Source organism: Chelonus insularis, unplaced genomic scaffold (genome assembly GCF_013357705.1).
Source record: "Chelonus insularis isolate UGA/USDA-ARS -01 unplaced genomic scaffold, ASM1335770v1 contig_131_pilon, whole genome shotgun sequence".
Taxonomy (NCBI): Eukaryota; Metazoa; Arthropoda; class Insecta; order Hymenoptera; family Braconidae; genus Chelonus; species Chelonus insularis.
The window spans coordinates 2710975-2728826 of NW_023276372.1; the positions used below are offsets into that span (position 1 = coordinate 2710975).

Below are 17852 nucleotides of genomic sequence, written 5' to 3' on the forward strand. Positions count from 1 at the left end.
CAGCTTTCCACGGCACTCGCGACACTTTTACATTTAAATGTAAACTCGTAGAGTGGCGCAGCGTCAGGAGCAACGAGTGAGATAGAATCATGTACCGACGACGAAGCTCAGAGGCAGAGGCGTTGGGATTTAATATTTTACACCTCAAATGTTGGGTGTACGCGAGAAATGCAAAGTAGTTCTCTTTTAGCTTGGATTGGATTTAAAACGCGCTAATTTGTCGACGCTACGAGCCCACGTACGACACCCTCTTTTTAGTAGAGTGTGAGTAGTTTAAATGTATGGATATATTTTCAACACCCATATACATACTCTGGACATTTCACCCACCAACGTTGCATCTAAATTTAAAATCTGTTTTGCATAATGCTAAAGCTAGTCGAGGAACCGGGACCGCCTAATTGTGGCTCGTTGAAGCCTCCGACCCTCTGAAAGAGATCCCCAATATTTTTACTCGTTTCTCTTTTTTTCTATTACACTCAATTAATATACTACGCCACTTCTCTCGGTTTATTTCTCCACCTTTTATACTCATTCCGAGACTTTTATGCCAGACAAAACTGAATCAGGAAATTCAATAGACTCTATTACTATCATCAGCAGTATGGGCAATTGACGATACATCGTTTCCTGAGTAGACGTTGAAATATACTGAGAATTTAATGCTATCTTGGTGTAGACCGTTACCCACATTTTCCCCAGAAAGTCCAACAAACTACATCATGGGCTGTACCATCATACTGCTATGTAAGTTTATGGCTAACCGTTGTATTCAATGTACTATTAAATACGACTATTGTGCCCATCGTTCATCGCCTTCACAAATTTACTTCCGTAGGTCCATTTCCCTCAGTCGCGGAAAAAGGCTAGCACGTGTCGTCAAAATCCCCAAACAAATTCAAAAGCAATATTCTCTCCCTACTTTTCAACATTCTATCAGAGTTTTATTGCTTGATCGAAGAAAAAATAAATGGATACAAGTGTAGGCTATAGGTCAAGTAATAAATTTCACTGTAAACATTTTCAATTTTTTTCAAATAAATTTCAATGCTAAAATGAGGCAAATTTTCAATCTTGGCAAATGATATGGACGCCCGGGATGTTACTGAAGACCAGACGATTTTTTTTTATCTCAAGAATTAATTGATTTTTAGCAAAGATGAGGTTGTATTTATTTATATTCAGACATGGGGATGCTTTAGAAGTAAGTATTACTGGCAGTCTTGCAGCAATAACCCCAACAAGGGTTTTATGTGCATTGGACAGTCACAAGGGTGAGGTTTGCCCTCTCAGTTTCTCCGCTTCCCACAACAATACCTAGACAATGACTCTACCGACATTACGAATTAGGTTCGGTTACGCGTTTATTGCGGATTCCGGTTGGGAGTTAAAGGCATCGGCTCGTATTTTCGTAGCGTGTTTTCTGTATACAAACTAAACTCACCCCTGGACACATCGACGCCAATGCGGAGATACGAAGTATTAGCATTGGTTAGCTTTATGGACCGTTCAGTTCCGTTCAAGTATCGCGGATCAATAAAGACCGTTCGTTTGAAAGTTCTTGGCCAAAAGTCAAAGTCATTCTTTTGCTTGAAATCTTAATGCATGTTTAATGTGTATATTACTAAGATTTACTGTAATGAAAACGTGTCAAGTGTTTTTATTTCTCTTAAGTAATTACTTTTTTTCTTACATTTCAGATTGATTACATGATACCACCAGAGTATAATGGATACATAGTTTTGATTTACGAGACTTGATGAGGATTTTATACTGTGAGTAATTGATAAACTTTTTGGTCTTTACTACAACTTGAACATAGACACTAAGATGAGATACGAAAGAAAAAGAGGAAAGATGTTGAGGAAATGAAATTTAGTCTTGGTAGGTACTTCGTTCTCAGGCCACGAAAGAGCCAAGTTAGTTTTATTTTACAATCCATCGGTTCCCGCGACACGGAGGGTGGACTCTCAACAGGGTAGGGGATGTTACAAAAAGGAAACCAAAGGAGTGAGTGAGATAAAAAACCCCTTGCCAGCAAGCTGGAGAGGCTGGTTGTCAACTAGTGTTTTAAAAGTTTGCGACAGACTACAAATTGACTCGCTCAGTTCTTTTTAAAAGCACAACCAACCAACCGCGTAGCTTTCTCTATCTTTTTCTTCCACCCTCGATTCCACAATATGTACATCTATAGATTACATACTATCTAATATATCTATGTATAATATCACCAGACCAGTCTGCAAGCACGTGCAACTAAGCAGAGAGCTGAGAGTATCAAGCTATGAATTTTGACGATGTTCCAGTATGAAATAGTGATACTGATCGTTTCAATACGGATAATAATATTATGTATTGATAAGAGCTTGCAGACATGAATCAACAAGATGAATAAGGATAAACTGAGAGCAGATATTTTTTTTAAAAAATCTTTGACATATTTAAATACAAAAAAAAAAGTAAATGATTAACGTTTATGTTATTCACTGCTCTGTTTTATCGTTTATCAATGATACGTCTTAATCGGTTTATAATAAGATTGTGCGATAAGATAAGCCACATGTGGTTTTACATAGATTTCATTCGTTTGTAATTACATACATCCATAAAATATTATTCCCAACATTATTTTTTATTTGAGTTAATGTCGAGTTTTTTTGATAATAATTATTGGTGTGTAGATTTTTTATTTTATAGTCGCTGATAGTGTTGATGAGGTTAATGACGCAAGCTCAATGAGTTAAATAAAGTATTAGTGATGGCTTATGTAAGACTCATGTTGGAATGTTTGAAAATTAATCAAACAATCTCTTGATCTTGGAGAATGTAAAATATGTTTTTAAAAAAGTTTAAGAGTTTAAGAGTATTTTGACGTAAATAGTGGTCATTTCTCATATTTTATATGCTACTACGCTCGGCTGATCACGCACATTTGATACACGCTATTAGTCGTGTGTCCGCCTTGATTTATCGTGACTACTAGATTTTACTCAATTGTACATTCACTATCAACTACCTTTTATCGTGTATCATTTTCAGTTTTTCTATTTATATTAAAAAGAATACATTTGTCATCAGTCATCATTAATCAGTTCGTTAGAATTCATTTATTTCTTTTTTGTCACAATTTTTTGTTTGACATTAAATTAAATATTACGTTTAAATTAAAAGTTTTACTATAAGTTAAGATTAACTTTTGTTAAAATATCGTTTTTGATGTTAATTAATAACTTAGAGAGCCATTAATAGTTTCAAAGAATCTAGCATTTTGCACGAGCCTTCTTAATTTAATACTACTCAAAAAAATGTTTAGATTTTTTTTATCATAAATTATCAGGCTTATTTGATACCTCCGGTACTACTGGTTGGAAGAATGATTGATTTTGTGATAAATATGATGGAGTTTTAGGCACATTAGAATCTCTCGGAGGTTCTGTAATTATTGCACTTGGGTTTCCATTATTTAAAGATAATTCTGATTTTCTAATCCATTGTTCACGTGCTGAGAACACTATCAGCCAGAAATACATATTGGTAACTGAAAAAAAGAATTATTTTTAATCAAAATTTAAAATCCATTTGTTTAACGAATTTTAAAATTTAATATAATTGATAGAGTTAACAATATATTTATTTACTGAGGTAAATGCATGATAAAGGTGAACTCGCTTGTATTTGTGAAGTCTGATTACTGTTGATACTTGAAGATGTCAAGAAAATGATTACTGAGGTCATTTGATCTGCAATGCTAAATATCTGTACATACATCCATGGAAGTGCATGTTTAGATTTTTTCTAAAAATAGTAAAGTCTTATTATATATTTAACTAAATATAAATAGTGTCGAATAATAAATGGAATTTAAAATCGTAGTATTTACGTAAATAGTTCCAATTGCTAGCAATCCATTGACAGTTAGTAACAATGTAGCGTAGGAAAGTAAACAGATAAAAGTAACTTGAACTACAAAACAAAAAAATACATTAATATTATATCATTGATAAGTATGTTATGATAAATCATTATAAATAAAATACCTTCATTGGTAAGTTTTAAACTTTTAATACATCTAGTCCAGTTAAGTCCTATCAAGGTCCAGGATTTAATAGCAGTTAGAAATTCGTCGTCTTCAATTCTTACAAAATATTCACTCACAACTACATTGATCATCAGAATAGCAGTCGACTAAATGGAATAAAAATAAATAATGTATTAGATAACGATTAACTTTTGAAGATCTGTGTCATATTAAAAAATCATGAACACTATTAATGGTAATAGATTGACTTACCAATCCTAGTGCAGCAATAATCCTTGCTGCTATGGTTAAACTAATGCAACATAGAGTAGTCATAATTTGATAAACTTTTCAATTTATTAAACCACTTGCGTACGTTTAAATTATATTAATGCGTACAAACTGTTCACGAATGACAACGTTTATTCTATTCCGTGCGGCGGTTAGCGAGGACACTGCGTGATAATGATTCTAGCAAGAAATGTAAATACACATGGGTTACACACAAGTGTAATAATGGGTATAGCAATGTCGATGGTATTTGTATTATTGTAAAGACTCATATTTATTATTAGAAGCTTCTTCAAAATATTGATTCTTCTTTTAGCAGAAATCTCAAAATTATCAGTCTTGGAATGCAATCCTTGCAGTAGTTGTTTTTACGTTAATATTTTCACTGTCATAAAATGATAAAACATGTTTATGTTCATTTATAACCAACTTGCAGTTATGAACAGTAAGTTACAAATAAAATAATGGGATAAAATGATAAATTAATCATTATTTAAACACCCCATTATTGTCTTAAGATATTTCATCTTCAAATATAGAAGATTGAATGTCTAAAAATATTTTATAAATTAAATGTCTTGGTTTAAATATTTTTCAAAACAATGATTATCCAAGTCAACTTTAATTGTTGATATAAGTTGATAAATATTTTTGGAGCATAAACAATTAATGGAAACATCTAGTGCGTCGGTTAATTATCATGAAAAATCATTAAAAAGGTGTTTCAAATACGTTTCAATGTATTAACTAAATAAATAACACAATTACGATAGGCATATATGGGTTAATGACTCATTTTTTTAGAATTCGAATTTAATAAGCCGCGCGCATGACTTCAATCACGGCGCATGCGTTCAGTATTTGACTAGTGCGCATGCTTTGTAGTTATGACGCCGGTGCTCGATTAGTTCTCTCGTAGACACGTGTTTATTGTTTTTCTTTTAATTTTTTCTCATTATTACTACGTAAATAGTGATTTGGAAGTGTTTAAAATTAATAATTTTAGTGAAAATTAAATAATAATTAGACAGATGACAATAGAAAATATGGATATACAGTTAAACATATTTAATGGAACAACAGAAGATTCGCAATATTCACAGGTATGTTTTGCAATGTTTTTATACTTTATTTACAGAGTGAAAATATTTTTGTTAAAAAAATTCTATTTTTAGTTGAAAATCAACCGTGAGTTGTTAAAAACATTTACTGAAAAGGCAGATAAAAAGTCACGGTTGAAAGATAACCTTAAAAATACTCAAACTCCAATTGTTGGTTCCGGAGTTAAAAAAAGAATAAAACAAAAATCATTAGCAGCTATTGTATCTAAAAATTTAGCTAAAAATAATTTAAAACCAATTTTAAAAGGTAGTAAAAATATTGAAGATAAGACAATAGTAAAAGTTAGAAAACATGAACAAAATAAAGTAGAATCAAATACTGATGATACAGTTAATAAACCATTAGTGTCATTTGTTAAACCTTCAGAAATTAAATTAAAAACAATTATTGCTAAAACAAAAGTCAATCAAGACTCAAAGAAATCATTAACTAATATATACTCAAAAAAAGATAATAGTGCAGAACAAAAGGATAATGATGTGACTTTATTAAAAAATAGAGTAGTTTCTGAAGAATCTAGAAGTAATTCTAAACCAATTGCAAATGATAAAAATTTTCCAAAGAATAAAAAGATAAATAAAAAATTAAACAATACAGAAAACTCTTCAGCGTCAGGAGAAAAATTAGATAAAACTTTTTATAGACCATCCGGAAAAATTTCTTCATTATTTGGAAATAATCCAGAGATTCCAAGAATAGGTCAGAGGTTCGTTAAACCTGTACATGAACCAGTTTTTACTAAAGTTGATTTTGCTGACCTTGGGATTCATCCTTATATGGTTTGTACTTATTTGAATATTTTATTATTAATTTTTTTGTTAGTCTTTCAAGAATAAAACAATTATCAATACTTTAGATATCAAACTTGGAGCAAAATATGAAAATTACGAAAGCAACCACAGTTCAACAAAAAGCAATACCCATGATTTTGTCCGGTAATGATGTATTGATTAGATCTCAAACAGGTTCTGGTAAAACGTTGGCTTATGCTCTCCCTATTGTAGAATCATTACAAAGAATCAGACCAAAGCTATCGAGAAATGATGGTTTGAAAGCACTTGTAGTTGTACCGACAAGAGAATTGGTTTTGCAAACTTATGAATGTTTTCTTAAACTTATTAGGGTAAGATTACAACAATCTTATTAATTAACATCGTAAAGAATAATGTATCTTATTCAAATAGCAAAATGTATATTTTATTTTAGTCATTTGCGTGGATTGTACCAGGGTATTTATTAGGTGGTGAAAAGAGGAAAGCAGAAAAAGCTAGACTAAGGCGTGGTTGTACTATTTTAGTAGCAACGCCAGGTAGATTATTAGACCACATTAAGCACACAGAAGCCTTAAAAATGAGCGATGTTAAGTGTTTAGTATTAGATGAAGCTGATCGTATGCTTGATATGGGTTATGAGAAAGATATATCTGAGTAAGTACTTATTATATATCTATTGATTTATCTATACCTACCATTTGAATGAAATATTATTTTATAAAAGATGATAAAACTTTTATAATAAATTCAATCATCAAAAAGCAATTGAAACTATTAAACTTTTTTTTTTAATCGTGAAATAAATTTTTTAGTATCGTATCTGCTCTAAATGTATCTCAGTCACAAGAAAATACCACTTACGATGCTATGGAAATTTTTCGTCAAAATAGAAGGAAAATTTTCACCGATAATGAGACTGGTTCTGAAGATCATAAATCTAAAATACAAAATGATGATGACAATAAAACAAATATAAAAGAAGATCAAAATAAGCAGGAGGTTGATTCAGCAGTGAATAAAGTTACTTCAGGCAGACAAACTATATTGTTGTCTGCTACATTGACAAATGCCATTGAAAAATTAGCAGGACTCACGATGACTAATCCGATATTCATTGATGCTGCTAAAGAAAATTTACGCGATGTTAATGGTAATGCCAATGAAGTTAATGAAGATTTTATTATCCCTGATGGTGTCATTCAAAGTTATGTTGTTGTTCCACCAAAATTAAAATTGGCAACGTTGTGTGCTTACATTATTGGAAAATGTCAGGTAAATTGATAAAATAAATATATTTTTAATTTCATTACAAAAATAAATCATATTCAAAAAATATAACCTGTTATTTTTTGACTATTTTTCAGAGTTCTGGACATCATAAAATACTAATATTCATGGCTACACAGGATATGGTGGATTATTATATCGATATTTTATCATCAGTCTTGACCGAGTCAGAGGAAGAAGAAGACGAAGAAGAGTTGGAGCCACTAGTAGATGTAGAATTTTTTAAATTACATGGAAACATGACACAGAAAGAAAGAACAGAAGTCTTTAAAACATTCAGAGAAACTCGAAGTGGAGTACTTTTAAGTACGGTAAGTTTATGATAAATTTTATTTATTTTTTAAACTTTTTTTTTATTGCATGTTGTTTAATATACACTGTAATATCATTGTAATGCCTTCACCCATCACTTGTACTTTAGTGAAGTACATTAACTACCGCTGTTTTATTCATTTGGCGCCGAAACTCGTACCTAACTGTGTTGCATTCATTTAATTAATCAACTCTCACCACAAAAGAAATGAATAAAAAATATAAAATAAAATATATTGATGTATAATCGTTCCGTGAAAGAATTTTTGTATCCACTGGATGTGCCCCCCTACTGTTGTAAGATTTTTCGGACCATCAAGTGGAGTCTTGTATACCCGCGACACTAAATCATAAGCTAGCCAAACATAGAGAGTCGTTGAAGGACGCCCTTAGTTTCAAACGTTCACCGTTGGAGACCCCAGCAGGCATCATTTCGAGTTGGTTGTTTGTCACAAAACAAAAAATTGATTCAGTTTGTAAGATATTTGTAAGAGGCAGAATGAGAATGAGGAGTTTGCTTTGGAGTTTACCGCCAACATTATGTATAGAAGACAACCCAATTATTTGTTACAGGACGTGGCTGCTCGTGGTCTGGATCTGCCAATGGTTGACAGTGTCATACAGTTTACAGGACCAATATCAGCACGAGACTATGTGCATCGAATAGGACGAACAGCACGTGCTGGATGTTCTGGTTCTGCTGTCATTTTCCTCACGCCATCAGAAATGGAATTTGTACGGATGTTGGAGTCTAGGCGAGTACGAATAAAGCAAGAGGACATGGATGACATGCTGAATAAGTTAATCGGGCCTCTATCGAGATATAATTCTCTACAGTCTGCAGCAACAAACCTTCAAAATAAATTCGAAAATCTTGTATTGAATGATTCTAAGCTGCATAAAGCTGCTTGCAAGGGTGAGCATTAAATACAATATTTGCCTAAACTTGTAATGAAGTGTTGAGTAGCTGGAGAGACTTGATTTTGTTTGATCATGACGGAAACCAAGTGACTCTAACAGCGAGGGGTTCAGCCAATTTTTATAGCACCCTGGTAGCATATAAAGTCACCCCACATGCTGTCGTGTTATGGGAGCTTCTTTCCTTCTTTGTCATTTCTAGCAGTTATATTTACATAGTATATGAGCAAGGAGGGATGATCTTGTTTGTCAAGCCATGGTTACTCTATTAGGGTTGTTATAGGGAGGAATTTATTTGCTGTAATAATAAATCTATTACCGAGGCCACTCGCATTCGTTCACAGAGGCGTTTTCAAAGATTGTTTTTTATTATTCGATTAAGATTTAAATTCTGAATGTATCTTCCTAATGTCATTCTCAAGTTAATAGATACATTTCTTTTTAACTAAGTATTAATAAATTGTGGTTTTTTCGAAAGAAAAAAACATTTCCTTTCTCATGAATTATCATTATTTCCATTTAAACAAGTACTTATTTGTTCTGGGTCAAAGATTGACTTTTTTCCATGTCACCAATCATTTTTGCGTGACGCCATTGAAATGATTACAGTAGAAGTAATAATAACCATGATTATGAAAATATTCATTTATTGGTTATATGAATAATAGAATTTTTTTTGGGTTTATATTTCTGATAGTTTTTGTGCTATTTAATAATTAAACTAATATGCAATTCAATAACAAGTTTAAATTGTGATTTCTCAATTATGTTTTTTATTTTTTTTTTTTTTTTTAGAGTTACAATAATTTATATTTTACTTCTTCGATTGAACTCAATTTTACACGAAGGTTAGGCACGCTTTTTCAGCAGTTAAGAGATTTAGATTTGACTGACGGTACACGGCAAACCACTTGACCATTTCTTTTTTCGTGTCGAATGATTGATAGATTAATTGCCAACGGCAATTCGTGGGAATAAAAATTGCGAGATCAATAGAATTCAGTGCAATTTGTCACGCCTGTGGGAAAAATCTATATAAACTTTTATGGAGACTTTATCACACATTGTTTGTAGCTATATCAAATCCTTCTATACGGTCCCCAATCTTTATTCTATAAAATACAATCGATCCATTAACTACACTCAAATAAATAATTAACTTTATAAATGAATAATTTTTTTTTATCAAGAAATTTTATTACTTTTAAGTCAATATGTTGAATTTTTTGGATAAATATTTTTGTTGAAATTTCATTGATGTGGAAAGAGGACATAAATTTATTTCATGAGTAAAAATATTTTTGAAATTTATTCGATGTGATCGTATAACTATCAAAGTCTATAACCCAAAGGCGTGGAGTGGAAATCTCGCTAATTCCTAATATTATCACCCCAATAGAGCTGAACAGTCCTTAATACCAAGTATTGCTTTATAGAACAACCCCCTGGGTTTTCTATCCCTCGCCACTAAGCTAAGGGATTCATCCACTCAATCCCATATATGCGACTCACACCCTTCTTCACTCGTGCCAAGTGTGAAGCATACTCTCTTTGCCATAATTTTGATGTTGATCTTTTTTCATTTCTTACAACAATTCAATTTACTTAACCCATACATTAATTTAAGCTGAATTTCTTTTCTATTTAATATCTCGACGAAGCTTGTTCTGAGTAAAAGTAATTTTTTTAATTAGAAAAACTGATAGACATTGTAACGAGTTACTTCAAATGTGGTTTTAGTAAGCACGAACGCCTTTTGGAGGGTATAGTAGTAGTGGGTGTGAGGGCCGACACAATCCAACCACTGAATGTGGCTTCCGCCGAAACCACTTACGCTTTGTGGCGAGAGAGTCTTAACAATGCGATACAGGATACAAATACAATAAGACGCAGTTACATCACTTAGGAACAATGCTTACCCGGCGCTCAGAGGCTTCTCCACCCATCACTCTCTTGCTGCCGCCCTCTCGTCACCGCCTTTCATTAGATTTATGTGTTAAATGGAGAAAAACATTTATTCTTTTTTATCCTGTGACTTCTTTAGGATTAACTATAACAAAGAAAATTATAAGCATCTTCAACCTTTGTTATTCCTATTATTTTTTATACCATCCACTTCAAATCTCATTCTAACTTTTTTCATCTTATTTTCAGCTTACTTGTCGTGGATCAGATTTTATTCAAGTTATCCACGAGAAATGAGAGGGATTTTCAACCGGAAGGATCTTCACCTGGGACATTATGCTAAGTCCTTCGCTTTAAGAGATCCACCCCAAAGGATAGGAGGCATTGGAAAGAAAATTCGAGAAAAAAATCCAACCAAGGTTCACAATAATAGACTCTCTAATGAAAGGTAATAAGTTGTCTAAATATTTTTATATCTCCAATTAGTTAAATAAATCTATTGGAGTTGAGATGTAGGCCAAGCAATCACAAGTAGTATATCTAATCTATTGCCAATTGTAAATGACTCACTTATTATTTTGACCCACATAATCATAGTTGACATTATGAAAAACTAGTTTATGATATCATAAACTTCTATATTATGTTTATTGATTACGTATCAATATTAACAATTAAACAAAAGAATATATAATTTTGTTCATTCTAAATTTATCTTAAATTTTTATGCTTTCAAGTAATTAACTTTTCAGCGAATTAGTGTTTTTATTTAATGTATCCATATAAAGTCAATAATTAAAGAATACAGAAATAATTATAAAATTTTAAATGTCCAATTACTATAATAATAGCATAGTGCCCGTCATAATTATTTATGCATATTGGTGTTTTATTTAGTGATTACATTTAATAGAACTAATTTTAAAATATTATTTATTACTTTACAATCTTCTAGAGCATAACTTACTCCTATGAAAGATCAAAACAAAATTATTCTGCGTAAATTATTTACATGTAACATTGTTGCAACATGCAACATTTCTTTGAATCAAAATCACTTACCATCAAGGTCTCATGAAAATTCAAACTAATTATAATTACCCAATGCTAATAGATCAATTAAACAATTATCTACAAAAGTTGACGTGAAAATAAAAAATATAAAATGATAAAAAATTTTTCCTTAATTAATACATGAAATGTATGAAATCGAATTAAGGATTGATAAAGGATTTATGGGTGGCTTTATATTACGGACGATGAGACAAGAGCTAGAAGCGTACATTGGACGTCGAAAGCTTCGTGTGGTGTCATTCGTCATGTACGACAAGCGGACATGATGTCGTATGGTAGCAATGGCATACGCAGCCTTTCCTCTTTCTCTCTCTGTCTCTGGATTTCTGCACGGGGTTGTACTTGGTGTAGCATTCGTTGATGTGAACGTATATGCTCTCACTTGCCAAGCCCCACTCACTAAGCATCGTTCCTGCCTCTCGAGGCTTCTCCATTGTTCATAATTATACAATACGGCTATTAAACAGACTGATGCGACCACCACTTCCGGCCTGTAACTCGGTCATTTATGGAAGCAAAAATTAAGAGCTATCCTGTCATTCGATTTCTGTTCATCTTATAGACATTGTACACCCTTAACTCCAACATCTGTTATATTTGATTATTACTTAATCATTTTTTTTAGTTTTAGTTCATTGATTGAATTGAAAGCTGTTAGGAAACGTGTGAATATTAAAAATTACTTGTCACTAATATGGACAAACTGTACGGAGGTTATTACTAAATTTGAACAGATCTATGGCAATTTAACCGTAGGCGGTATATATGAATAAGCCCTCGAATGTCATACTATACAACGTCGCGAAGAAGACAAAAAATGGATGGGAACAAGAAAGAATTCGGCACGGCCGTTGGTAGTCACGCTCTGCTCACCGGTATAATCTCACTTTGGAGCGAATCATTTTTTGTCAATTTCTCATTATAATGCTATCCTCACCGCCGGGCACCCCGACGTGGACCACATGTCGTTTACATCAAATCATCAAAAATTACTAAGTTTAACTATAGATGTAAAAGTTCAAAACTCTCTTGCAGGCTTTCACATGTATTAATCGTTTGAAAAAAAATTGTGCAGTCAGCACGTGGTATTTTTTTTCTTAATTACGTTTTAATTTAGTTCGTCTTAGATTTGATGAGTGATACGATAAGTTTATTTTCAAAATATTTCATAAAAAATATCTATTTGTGTAATGAATAAGCAGAAAAAATAAATACACTTTTTAATCATTAATAAATATCAGGTTTTCATAAATTTTTTTCAATTTATGATGGATAACTGTATAACTTGTATTTTTTTGCTTGTTCCAGACTGTATAACTTGTATTTTTTTGCTTGTTCCAGACCTGAAAGGATGAAACATCAGAAGCCAAAGAATGAAGGATTAGGAGCTGAAGTGCTAAAGAGATCGCGAATGCTGAATGTTTCCGAGTATGGTGATGGATTAGAGCCTGTAAAAAAAGCAAAACATTGATGATTTGATGTCAATTGTCGCGAGGTAAAATATTGAAAGTAATTACATGAATTTCAATGGTTCAACAATGATCGATGGTTGTGCTCACCATACGAGTGATTACTGAGTCTCGTTGGCTGCAGTGCCTCCGAGCCGACTGGTACATTGGAGAATGCCAAGGGTTGTTATATGAGCTAGAGAAGGAGCAAGATGAAAAGAGAAAAGATAATTGTATAATGGAGGCAGATATGATTAATACGATTGCATTATTTTCCAATTTTTTGCGGTGGTGCAATGGTCAATGAAAATTACTTGCAAATAAAGGCGGTGTCTCGTAAAGATATTGTGGTGGTATGCACAATTTATAAAGGGATTTTAATTCAATTTAATTATGCACTCTCTTTTCTTTATCATTGCATGGAGAGATGGATGGCCTTAGAGGGTTGATAGCGTGAATTACCGGATCTTAATTTACCTGATGAGAAAAGGCAATGCGACATGGTGTATTATTGGAGTTACGATAAAAATCCACACTCCCACTTGGAGCTATTCATTGTATTTAATTATTTTCATTACCTGAGAGTGCAGTTTTCTATACCAAACTACTGCGAAATCTGTTTGGTAACGCACTGGCATCCTTGAAATTAGCATTTTATAGGGGTGCGGTGTATACTACGGTGTGGAAACGGTTTATTGGCCTGTCGTGCAAAGAAGCCATAGACCGCTGTCGGTTCAAATATACACGTGGCGAGTTATTTCACATATTCGCATGTATATTACTCTCACTACTTATGCCATTCACCACTAAATTGACTCTCATTGGTTACTTAACATTTCGGTTTAACGCCTGAAACATGTTAATCCGTGATTTTAGAATAGATTGGAGATATGAGAAGACTTTCAAAAATGATTTATTTGCTAGAGAAATTTTTTTTATAGAAAATGTTTTTTTTATTGCTGTGTATTTTTTCAAATGGCTAAATGTTTATTACTTGAATTAGATAAGAATTAATTTATGATAGAAATAAACATTTCGATAGAATAGAAAAAAATCACGTTAATTTAGATGTAAAAAAATGTTGTAACAATTTTAAGTACATATTTTTTAATTAGCTAGTGAATAGATTTATAAGAAAAATATTTATAGATAATCACATCGATAAAGCGAAGTTAGTTTTAAAATAATATAAGTGCTTCTTCAAAAAAAGATAGAAGATTAATCATGGTTAATAATAATATATGTAGTTGTAAGTAAAGCAATGAATTAAATTTTTTGATACTTTGATATCGAAAGAAAAGAAAAAAAAAATTCATCAAAATTATAGAATATACATTACATAGAGAAAATTATTCAACTTAAAATATGATAATATATTTTACAAAATAATTTTACTGTATGTAAATATATGAATTAAGTTAAAGTACTCTTGTTAGAGTAGAGTTAGAAATAAAATATAACATATATTTAAGAAGATACTAACGAGGAAATATGAAATGTAAATCATATGATTAACTTTTTATAATAAAATATGCAAAAAATCGTAAAGCAAATGATATGGTACACATTTATCATAAATTGTTCCGTCAAATCTTTCCTGAACTCCGAACATATCAATCTATAATTTAAAAATCATTAAGAATAAAATGTTTCTATTATTTTATTTGATATTTTAATTAAAAGAGTATGTTATCATCACGTTATACCGTTTGTATATAGTTATATCCGCTTAAAATTCTCCAACTTTTTTTTTATTTCATATTAGCAGTTAGTGTCACGAAACCTTCGTGATTTTTCTTGTACCGGAATAACGATAATAGCTTAGTGTATTGCCATTACTTAACTTGTATTATAATTAACACGCTCAATGCGTAAACTTTCCCAGGAGGAAAGTGAGAGCGACGTATGTTTGTAATCACGTTGTATATGCGTTTATAATGGTACCATTTCCTCAAGATATAACTATTGTATCCTCACTCTATAACTTTATATACTCAGATATAATTCATTTAATTATTTATTCAGTAAAATTAAAAATTTTTTATAGCTATTAATTAAACTTCTTAAAAAAAATAATTCAAAATTAATTCTGATTGATTAATGTGCGTTAATGCATTGTTAAGATTGTAATATAGGACAATTAATCTACGCAATTGAGACATCTAAGTTAATTAGTTATAAACAAGGATCCTGATCTCAATGGAAGTCATAATTGCTCAAGTTCTCACATCAAGATACACACACATAAAATGCTATAATAATTCTTCTTGTTGTATTCGCGTTCTTTGAGCGCATTCTATCGTGCTCACGCTCATCGCGCGCAAAACACGCGCGTTCTTATACACTTGAAGTAATAGCAACAATTACTTTATTTTACTCATCTTCCCGGTTCTCAACTTACCTGTAATTTCATTTTCTAGCATTAATCACGCGGCGATCTTTCGTTTGTTTTGAGAAATCCTCACTTAACTTTCTTTTCACTCGCCATAATAACATAATTAAATAATGTCCAATGAATATAATGATAAAACGTTGCTGTAGGTCTTGGTGGTGGTAGATGAGTCCATGTGTCATGTGTAAATCATACTTTCCAGTTAATTGTAATTTTTTTTCTATTTCTGGTAACAATCAGTGTCATCACAATTTAATAATTAAATATCATTTCGCGCCTCAATCATGTGTCATGTTTGTTGAACTGTTTATAAAAAATAAAAGAAAAAATAATAAAATGATGAGCTTTAATATAATCTACTTACTGATCTTGTATTTAACGAATCAGCAGTACGATATCTGACTACTGCTGTAGCTGCTGCTATGAGAAGTAGTAAAAAAAGCAAATTGTAAAGGAAAGGCGGGAGGAGGTCTCGAAAATTATTCTGATATAAAACTCATCCCGGCACGTTGGCGTCAAAGGAGCCAATTTAAAAAGCCCCTTCCAAGATTATCAGTTTCTCCCTTTTGCCTTTCCTTTTTTCTCCCACTTGTGCGCTTCGTTGCGGCACTTAAAAAAAAATGAATTAAAAAAAAGCTTCGAATTGGTAAACTTCCAGGTAATTTATCCATCCACTACTTATTTGAATATTCTTCTTTGTGGTTGAAAAAGAACGTTTGAAATTTTCTCTCTTTTTATTTACTTTATGATGATCATCATCATTGTTATTATCATTTGAAGGATTATTAACACTCACAAACCATCAACGTTTTAGGGCTTCTTATTATCTGCTAACGTGCACACCGGAACGAGCTATAAAATAAATTACAAAGTCGTAGAGACTTTTTTGAAACGAAAAATAGTTTTTTTAAGTTTTGTTATTTTAACACCATTTTGGTGGTTGAATGTATAGTTTAATTGAATTGCTTCGAGCGATTGTTAACAGCTCGATGACGGGTCTTCGCCGCACTCACGTGAGATGTTGTGAATTTTAAAAAGCCTTCCAGCTTAGCACACGCGAACCTCCACATGTCGACATATGGCAAATCGGACGTCAACTTTATTGGCAGTTCTATTATTACTCCTGCCGACAGATCTTTGACTAGAAAATTTATACTTCTATTGAAAAATTTTGTCTTGCCTTTTCAACTCTAAATTTATTCTATTCTTTTATTAAAAGAGATAGTCTCCAGTCTAACTACATAATGAGTCTGTGTTAACACATTGTTAAATTATTAATTTTTTTTTTCAGAAAATTGTTCTCAAGGTGTGCCAATTTAGTGAATTACTGGAAATGAGTGTATGATGAAACCCAAGATGTTCTAGATACAAATGAATATTTTGATAATTTTTTTGTGCAATTCTACATTGTCGTAAGTAGTTTAAACATATCTTGAATCAACCGTTCCATCTACAACAACAATAACAACACTAAATAGCTTTTATTAACATAAAAAAAACATTTGTGAAAAATTAAAGAAATCATTACTCATAAATTTATCTATAAAGTCAAATTATATTATATTTAATTAGAAAATGCATTATGTATTTTGGTTTGCAATTTATATGGGATTGCATGCGATATTATATTTATAAAAAGCATGTGTGATATTAATTTATTATATTGCATAATTGAGAAATTAAACAAAAAGAAAGAAACATAGAAATTAATTATTTCATTTTTTTGTACATAATGGAAAAATTTTCCACTACATAAATTCATTTATCTTGTCATTAATTAATTTTTTAACTAAAAATAACTCTAATCATTTCAATTAATTCTTTACTTAAATTTTATTATAATTTTTAAGTGCAAAAAAAATTATTCTTTATAAATATTTAAATTATTTATTTTAATTATAATTGAAAAAAATAATAGTAAATATGTGTATGTAAAGAAGAGAATAATATTGAGATAAATAGATGGATTATTGATAAGTAGAATAATTATTTGAGGGTGAAAGGGTAGATTGTACGCATGTAGAATCATTTATTAACTGATTTAATCTTGGTAAAATATTTTGAATGACATAATAAGTCGATAAACAGCAATTGAAATTTTCTAAAAAAAAAAAAAGGCATAAAAGAGTTTTCTTCGATAAGAGATAAATACTTGTAGATACACATGAATCATTTAAAGATAATTCGGGGTGATTTTAGCACATAAAGTGTAAGAGATAGTCGGCTTGAACAATGATAAATTATGTGTAAATGACGCCTGTCATGGTAAACACCTTTTCCAACAGTAAATGAGTATATCTCTGGGGAGGTGA

At 31.4% G+C, this 17852-nt stretch overlaps 2 protein-coding genes across 3 annotated transcripts; one reads left to right on the forward strand and one right to left on the reverse strand.

Moving 5' to 3' along the window:
• Nucleotides 1-1640: 1640 nt before the first annotated feature.
• LOC118072985 (uncharacterized) lies at nt 1641-4537 on the reverse strand. Its single transcript, XM_035093221.1, has 5 exons — nt 4292-4537; nt 4038-4185; nt 3881-3963; nt 3639-3795; nt 1641-3538 (listed from the first exon to the last, which is right to left on the reverse strand). The coding sequence occupies exons 1-5, from the start codon at nt 4352-4354 to the stop codon at nt 3324-3326; spliced, it is 666 nt and encodes a 221-aa protein (XP_034949112.1). The 5' UTR covers nt 4355-4537; the 3' UTR covers nt 1641-3323.
• Nucleotides 4538-5213: 676 nt separating this feature from the next.
• LOC118074111 (probable ATP-dependent RNA helicase CG8611) lies at nt 5214-14122 on the forward strand. 2 transcript variants are annotated; one of them, XM_035095032.1, is made up of 10 exons: nt 5214-5412; nt 5485-6210; nt 6288-6366; nt 6436-6554; nt 6638-6858; nt 7017-7476; nt 7569-7802; nt 8377-8719; nt 10876-11074; nt 13042-14122. In XM_035095032.1, exons 1-10 carry the CDS (start codon nt 5341-5343, stop codon nt 13169-13171), a joined length of 2583 nt encoding a protein of 860 aa, XP_034950923.1. In that variant the 5' UTR covers nt 5214-5340; the 3' UTR covers nt 13172-14122. The 2 variants fall into 2 exon arrangements, with proteins under 2 accessions (XP_034950923.1, XP_034950922.1); XM_035095031.1 differs by having other exon boundaries at nt 6288-6554.
• The last annotated feature ends 3730 nt before the right edge of the window (nt 14123-17852 follow it).

Coding starts and splice junctions, on each gene's coding strand:
- LOC118072985 (XM_035093221.1), bottom strand. CDS start 4,354: ATGACTACTCTATGTTGCATTAGTTTAACCATAGCAGCAAGGATTATT. Junction 4,186..4,291: donor TTATTGCTGCACTAGGATTG/GTAAGTCAATCT, acceptor TATTCCATTTAG/TCGACTGCTATTCTGATGAT. Junction 3,964..4,037: donor TTTAAAACTTACCAATGAAG/GTATTTTATTTA, acceptor TTTGTTTTGTAG/TTCAAGTTACTTTTATCTGT.
- LOC118074111 (XM_035095031.1), top strand. CDS start 5,341: ATGACAATAGAAAATATGGATATACAGTTAAACATATTTAATGGAACA. Junction 6,211..6,287: donor TTGGGATTCATCCTTATATG/GTTTGTACTTAT, acceptor TCAATACTTTAG/ATATCAAACTTGGAGCAAAA. Junction 7,477..7,568: donor ACATTATTGGAAAATGTCAG/GTAAATTGATAA, acceptor ACTATTTTTCAG/AGTTCTGGACATCATAAAAT.